Genomic DNA, 7,703 nt, shown 5'->3' on the forward strand with positions numbered 1-7,703 from the left:
CCAGTGATGTCCCTCCTCCAGCAAGACTCCCACCTCACACAGGATCACAACCTTTCCAAACAGTGCAACCAGCTGGGGACCAAGTAATCAAATGCACAACCCTATGGGGGAACTGTCTTAGTCAGGGTTCTCTAGAGAACAGAGCCTAGAGAATATACGAATATATTTTATATGATATATGTATATATCTATCTATACACATATGATATATGTATATTTGTGATATATTCATGTATTGATAGATAGAGATAGAGAGAGTGGTGAAAGGGGGAAAGAGAGAGGAGGGGGGATTTATTAGAATCACTTATGGGCTGTGGTCCAGCTAGATCAACAATGGCTGACTACCAACAGAAGGTCCAAGAATCCAGTAGTTGTTCCGTCTACAAGGCTGCCTGTTTCCAGAATCCCAAAGAATGAGGCTCTAATGCCAGTGAAGGAATGCACTTGCCAGGGAGAGTGAGCTCAAGTCGGCAAAGAGAGAGAGCTTCCTTTACAATGGATAGTGGCAGTAGGTGTGGCCCGGATTAAACACACATCTCCCCACCTCAAAAGATCCAGATTAGAAGTGGTCATCTCACTTCAAATGGGATTTGACTACATTTAATTTTAAAAACCCGCAAAGGTGTACCCAGCAGCTTGGGTTTTAGTTAATTTCAGATAAAACGAAGTTGACAACCAAGAATAGCCACCACAGGGACATTTTTCATTCAAACCAGGGACCCTAAAGACACTTTAATCTGTTCATATTTAACACAGTAAAAATCACACCTAAAACATAAAAATATTTCTTTTTAAAATATACTTACAAAGGTAGATTTTTTTCTTTGAGACAGGGTTGCACATATTCTTGGCTAGCCTTGCAGTAGGTACATAGCTGGGACTGAGCAGAATTATGATCCTCCTGCCTATTGCTCCCAAATGCTGGCATTACAGGCACATATACTACCACTCCTGGTTCCACATGATGCTGGGGATGGAATCCAGGGCCTCGCACATGCTCGTCAACAGCACTACTAATGAGTCACAAAGGACTGTAGAAATAGCAATGTTTCTGTTTCCCAAAAACAACGATTCGGAAGAATTACATCTTACTTTTTAAAAGAATATCTTTTTCTTAAAGATTTGCTTATTTAGTTTATGTATGTGAGTACATTGCTACTCTCTTCAGACACACCAGAAGAGGACATCAGATCCCATTACAGATGGTTGTGAGCCACCATGTGGTTGCTGGGAATCGAACTCAGGACCTCTGGAAGAGCAGTCAGTGCTCCTAACCACTGAGCCATCTCTCCAGCCCTAAGAATGTCTGGCTTTCTTTAGAGAAGACAACTGAATTTTCATGTTTTTAGATTTAGCCTGGAAAAACACCATTCATTCTGTAACATTTGGGAAGAGCCTTGTACCTTGAGCCAAAGAGAAATGAAAAGATAAACATTGTTACTGCTGTTAGTTTTCACCTTGTAGAACCTTGCTAGGGTCTGGCAAACACCCCTGGGTCCAGGAATTATTTTTTGAAACTTTGATTTTGGTGACAGGAAGTCAGAACCTGTGGGAATAGGCATAGATGGGCAGGCATATGTGATTGGCAAGCCCTTCTAATTTCCTGTGTTAGTGTGGAGTACAGTAAAATAATATATACTGTATTATTTTACTTACTATCACAACAGAAAAAAAAAGACCAATTATAATGCATATTCAGCATCAATTAAAAATACATCTTAATTCCAGGGGTGCTGAATGTGTAGGGGACTGGGGGGTGTTGTCTTTCTGTCAGAGGAGCCGGAGACATAGTTCAGCACTGCCTATTGTATGAGTCCTCCTTGGGCACCTCTGCCTGCTCAGGGGCGCACTGATGGAAAGAATTTCTAGGTGAATCAGTATGAAACAAAGTTGAAGTAGTTTTATGAAAAGATATTTTAATAGAGATTTAAGCAAAGCCATAGAGAAGGGAGGGAAGGGGAGAGAGATGGAAAAGGGGTAGGAAGAGGCTGAGGGGGGAGAAGACGAAGGGAAAAGGAACTGTTATACCATACTCTAGTGTGGGCTCAGGCTCCCTGGGGGAGAATCATATTTAAGTATATTCACAGTAGTTTGTTTATACATAAGATTTTAACGGCTCCCAAATACGTATTACTCAGAGGATTTGAGAGATTAAGTAAAATACATTTTGGTATAATTATTTTCTCTAAAGAACTCTGTTTGCCGGACTTTAGGGCACAGGCCTGTTGTCCTATCTGCCCACAGCTCCACGGCATTCCTGAAGAACTTGGTGAAACCAGTCCTCAAGAACAAAGTGGGAGACTGGAGATGTGGGTCAGAGCTAGGCAACTCAGCCATTGGGTGCGCAGCCGGGTGTGTGTCTCCAGCATTGCAAAAACAGATCAATGAGTGAATAAGTGGGCCTCTTCTTTATTAGACGAGGTTGTAAAGCAGCTCCTCAGGTGCATTATAAATGTTTAAACAAAGGAAAGGAGTACTGACTAAAACCACAGGTCCAGAAAGACCAAAGGGATTCTTACTACATCGTACTTCACACAGAGCCAAGGGCATGTCCTCATTATAAACCTGTTCAGCATCTGTGTGTGAGATTTTTCTAAACATAAATAGATAAAATAAAATAAAATGGAACTTTAATCCATTACAGGTTGACTGGACGAGTTCAGTGAGAAGCTTTAGTTCAGGTGTGGGTGTGTACGGGTGGGAGGGTAAGGGTGTGCCCCCCCAGCCTCCCCATCATTCCATCCTGGTCTGTGAGAACTAAAGAAGTAGCTCCGCTACTGAGGAAAGTCCAAGGGCACATAGCGAGTGCTAAGGGCCCACTTGGTATTCACAGCCATGACGCTCAATTCAGCAGGTTCTCAAAAGGGTCCCCTTCTAATCTCCCGAGTCTGCGCTAACGCCCGCAGAGCTGGGGAACTATTTGCTTAAGCACAACTACCGGACCAGCAAAATCTTTCACATTTGGTAACAACGAAAAGATGCACTAGGGCCTCTGAGACCTCTCTACCAATCAAAGTCAGGGGGCAAGCAGGGTGTGGACTGAGAGGGCTGTCGCTATCCTCGGTTTGATCCTTCTTGCGTCTCCCGATTGTTGCCTGTGGGAAGAAACACTTGCAGATGATGTAAATCCTGGCGTCGTCCTCTCGTGTCTTCAAGCCCATCCAGTGCTAGCTCTTTACCTTTCTATCCATAACAAACTACACTAGGAAGTGCACACATCCTTCATTCAACTAATAATCTTAAGTGCACGGCCTACCCCCACCCCCCAAGAGCTGTCAGGCCAGTGTATTTTTATGGCAGGCAACAATTCCAAGAGGATGGAGTTTGGGACAGCCAGCCATTGTTTTCTCTGGACCAGAAAATCGCCATAGCACACAGGAAATTGATCGAATACTGAACAATTTTTCAGGGGGTCTGAGATCTCTTTTGCAATTAAAAAAATGTTATTTTATGTATATGGATGTTTTGCCTGTATATGCATCTGTGCACCATATGGATAAATGGTACCCACAAAGCCTGGATTAAGGCATGGGACCCAAGAATGCAGTCATAGATAGTTATAAGCCATTATGTGGCTGGAGCCTCTGAAAGAGCACTCAGTGCTCTTAACTACTGCACCATCTTTCCAGACCTTTCTTGTTAATTTTGTAAACTCATATTTAAGGATTAAAAAAAGCCAGATATTTGGCTCACAGGCCCACCTTGTACACAGAAACCTATATGTATGACCAGTGTAAACACACATCTCTATACAGACTGCATCCTTCTTTCTTGAGCTTCCTCCACGGTGCCCCCCAGCCTCAGAAGGAGCCTTGTCCCACCCAGTGAGTCTCATGGCCCCTCCTTTCTCCCTTGGAGGTGTTTCTCTCTTATCTTCCCATTGTCTGCGAGCCCTAAGTCTTCCATGCTCACTTCGCAGTTCAAGTGTGACACCAAGGACTGGAGAGGTGGCTCAGCAATTAAGAGGGCTGATTGTTCTTGTAGAGAGCCTGAGTTCAGTTCTGTCCCGAGCACACACTCAGTGGCTCACAATTGTCCTTAACTCCAGACCCAGTAGAGCTGATGCCCTTTCCTGACCTCCATGGGTACCAGACATGCATGTGCTATGCACATATTCATGCAGGCAAAATACCTGTCTGCGTTAAATGGGTAAGTCTAAAAGAGAGAAAGAAAAGCCAAATGTGAGATAAAGCAGTCTAGTGGGCACGTCCTCAGCTCACCCATCTTTAGTCCTTTGTCACCTTCTCATGTCACCTTCCCTTGTTATCTTCTCTAAATGCAAGGCTTCTTCTACTTTGTACCCTTGTGTGCTTGAGAATCAAAGCTTCCTTCATGAATTGCTTTCTCGCAGGCCATCGGTGGTTTTCAGATACAGGAGTTTCAACCAGGCGATGTTTTAACTCCAGCAGTCTGGAGGCAGAGGCAGGTGGATCTCTGAGTTCGAGGCCAGCCTCATCTACAGAGCAAGTTCTAGAAGAGTTAGGGCTACACAGAGGAAACTCTGTCTTGAAAACCAAAAAACAATGAACCAAACAGCCAACCCAGCAATCAAAAACAACAAGAAAGCAACTAGTAATAACTAAGTAAATGTGGTTTAAAGTGTCTAAGGAAAAAAAATCTCACGCATTATTAGTTCAGCAGATATTTGAGCTTGCACCCTCAATAGACCTTGCATTATTAATATGCGCTTAAGCAAATACAGGAAACAATAGGGGGCTATGGTCCAGATGATCTATATTTTGTCTGCAGAGACTTGGACGCTGAGTGATTCAGTCACAGCATCTCTTGGAAACACCCAACCCCACCCTTCAGCATGAAAGCAGCCACAGACAAAGATAAATGAATAGGAGATCTTTCTGAATGAGGAGCGATTCTCAGCTAGATTTGTCCAGTCCAGTGTCCAGGCCCCTCCCCCTTCCCGTTTAGCTTGTTTGGTGTACATACAGAATTAATTACTCTTTATTACCCTTCTCTTGAAACCATAGTTCTAGTCTAGAACATCAGAAACTCCTGTTCTCCTTCTGAGAGCCAGTCAGGTACAGCTAACGATTTACATTGCGAAGGTTGCTGTCTGTTAAGATCCTGGGTTTGTCCTCTTGTTTGCCTCCATTAAGCTCTCTAGACATTAGTGTGTTAGCGCTCTACATCCTGACCACTCTCCTAACTGATGCCTGCATTCTTTTTTGTCTGTTTATGGTGTCTTTTGAAATTCTGAATTCACAGTGCAGTGTCTGGTAGAGAGGGGGCTATCACTGCGGGCTTTCTCTTCTCTACAGAAACCTTGTAGGTAACTTTGACCCCTTATATCTTGTGCCACATCCAATAGGTTGCTGCATTCTCTTGTCTGGTGTTACAATACCTCTTGCTCCTGGTTTTTCATTTTTCGTTCTTACCACCTGTTCTTTATTTAAAGAGGGCTGTCATCGAGAGTTGCGTTTGCAAGCAGTTGGTACCCACAGCAGTAACAGCAGAAACGAGCTCTCATTGGCTTAGCCCAGGCTGGTTTATATTTTCCAAGTACCACAGCAACTAGAGGCACGCAGCTGTTCCCGGCTGGACACGGGACTTTAAAGTCAGCCTCACCTATGTAAGGAGTTCAACGTCAACCTGCACTATATGATGTCCTGTGTCAAAACAAAACAAAACAAAAAACAACCAAATGAGCAAACACTAACTATAATAATTAACTAAAATTAAAAAATATTTCCCAGAATTCCCTACCTGCCAAGTTTTTTGTTTTTTGTTTTACCATCTCATTGCCTGGGGTATATCACTTCAAATACTAGAAAATCAAATATTAAGAAGGGCTCTGGCCTTAAACATGTCTCCCCTGAAATTCAAGCCCCCCCAAAAGCTCATGACTTTTTGAAGCAACTTAAATTCATTGTGAGAAGAAAAATAAACAGTAGTCAGATTCAGCTGTAAGTGGGGGGGGGGCACTTCAGAGAGCTACAAAATAAACTGCTTTTAGGGAAATAGTCATTTCAGAATCTCTAAATGGCATGGTAATGTTCAGAAAAGCTTGTGTGTGTGTATCGATTGTGTGTGTAGTGATTAATTTTGAAAGAGGAATGCTGCACAGTATTTTAAAGTGTCATGTAAACCATCTGTGAACAAAAGCAGTTTAGAGAAACAGCACCTGGCCTTGAGGAACCCCTGCTCCCACACAGGTCTCCCCCGACACCAGGTTAAACTCTGCCACGCATTCCTGTCTGCCCGCATTTCTTCCACGTGGAATGGGTATTTCCTTGGCTGTTTGAAGGGAAACGGGCATCTGGATTCTGCAGGGAAGAGAGGATTACCCTCTTCGCTCCTCAAATGATCTATCCGATAATTATAATAACTCCAATCATCTATATTAAGATACATGACAGGCCGGGGACCCCATCTCCTGGAAGCATGTGGAAGAAGGAGCTTTGAATCCCTCCTGTCACTAAACAGCCCCCTGCCTGTGCACTTACACTTTAGTATCTACGAATCAGGTAATCACAGTCTGTTTCTGTAATAAGTGACTAAGGGAGCATTTCTATGCTGGGGGATTTTTATGGCATTTTTGTTGTTTTTGCCTTGCTATAAAAGTAGTATCTGTTTGAAATTTAAGGGAGTAAACCAGGTCTGGTGGTACACACATATAATACCAGCACTTACAGATTTCCTAGGAGGACCGGGAGATAAGAGCCAGTCTGGGCTACATCATGAGATTATGTCTTTAAAAAATATAAGAACGACAAGGACAACAAAGCAGAGGGAATAAAACTTAGGCTATCCAAGTTGAAAGTAAACACAACGATGTGGGGGAAAAGGCTCATAAACTGGAAATGGTGATTTCTAATATTTTGTAGTTTAACGGGCATATAAAATGCAACACTCCTTGGATGCTGTTTCCTGGCTTTTACAGTCTATCATGAGCATGTCAGACATCATAGAATGTTGTATGAAACATCAATAGTCTGATGCTGTGAGTAAACACTGCCTTCCCATTTTCCACCCATGTGCTTCTATCATGTATAGAAGCACATATATCATATATGCTTCAGTGAGAGTGCAGGACCCACAGGAGTGAGAAGAGGGTGCTGGATTCCTCTGAGCTGTACTTTCCGGTGGCTGTGGGCTGCTGGACATAGATGTTGGGCAGTAAATCCGCGTCGATGTTGAGAAGAGCCTGCACTTTTAGCTGCTAAGGCGTCTCTCCAGCCCCACGGCTTTTATGTAGTTTTAGATATTTGTGTTTTACGGCGTGCATGTATATGCATCACGTCTGGTGCCCTCAGAGGCCAGAAGGTCCCCTGGAAGAACAAGTGCTCTTAGGGGCTGGACCAGATCTCCACACTCCCACCCACACAACATGTATGCTTTTTTAAAAAAAAAAAATGTAGTTTTCTAGAGTTTCTTTACACAGAACATTCAAATGTATATATTTTTATACTTCTATAAGCTTTACACAAAATTTAGCACTCCGAACACACGTAGGTGCCCCATCTCTTAAGGAACACAGTTTTCTTGTGCAGTATGCTCAGTGATTTTTGCCACTATTGTACTTCTTGACTGGAGGTGTGGGGCAGAATTTACCTCGGCTGGTAGTACCCTTTGGGTATTTCGGCTCCTGAGAATAGTCTAGTGATCATCTCTTGATATAGCTCATGCTAATAGCTGTTTCTTCGGAAGTATTGGTTTCTTTATTCTTTTTTTTCTTGCTAAAAGTT

At 43.0% G+C, this 7,703-nt stretch overlaps 1 protein-coding gene across 1 annotated transcript in view; it reads left to right on the forward strand.

Annotated features, from left to right (window-relative positions):
• Positions 1-2,388, forward strand: part of EFHC1 (EF-hand domain containing 1) — a gene marked incomplete at both ends in the record, with an annotated part of 29,117 nt that extends 26,729 nt beyond the window's left edge. The window contains one exon of the mRNA XM_080917463.1: positions 2,214-2,388. Coding sequence (XP_080773589.1) covers positions 2,214-2,388 — 175 coding nt within the window. The remainder of the gene's footprint in view (positions 1-2,213) is intronic.
• Between the last annotated feature and the right edge of the window lie 5,315 nt (positions 2,389-7,703).

This window comes from Micromys minutus (assembly GCF_963924665.1).
Source record: "Micromys minutus genome assembly, chromosome: 5".
Classification (NCBI taxonomy): Eukaryota; Metazoa; Chordata; class Mammalia; order Rodentia; family Muridae; genus Micromys; species Micromys minutus.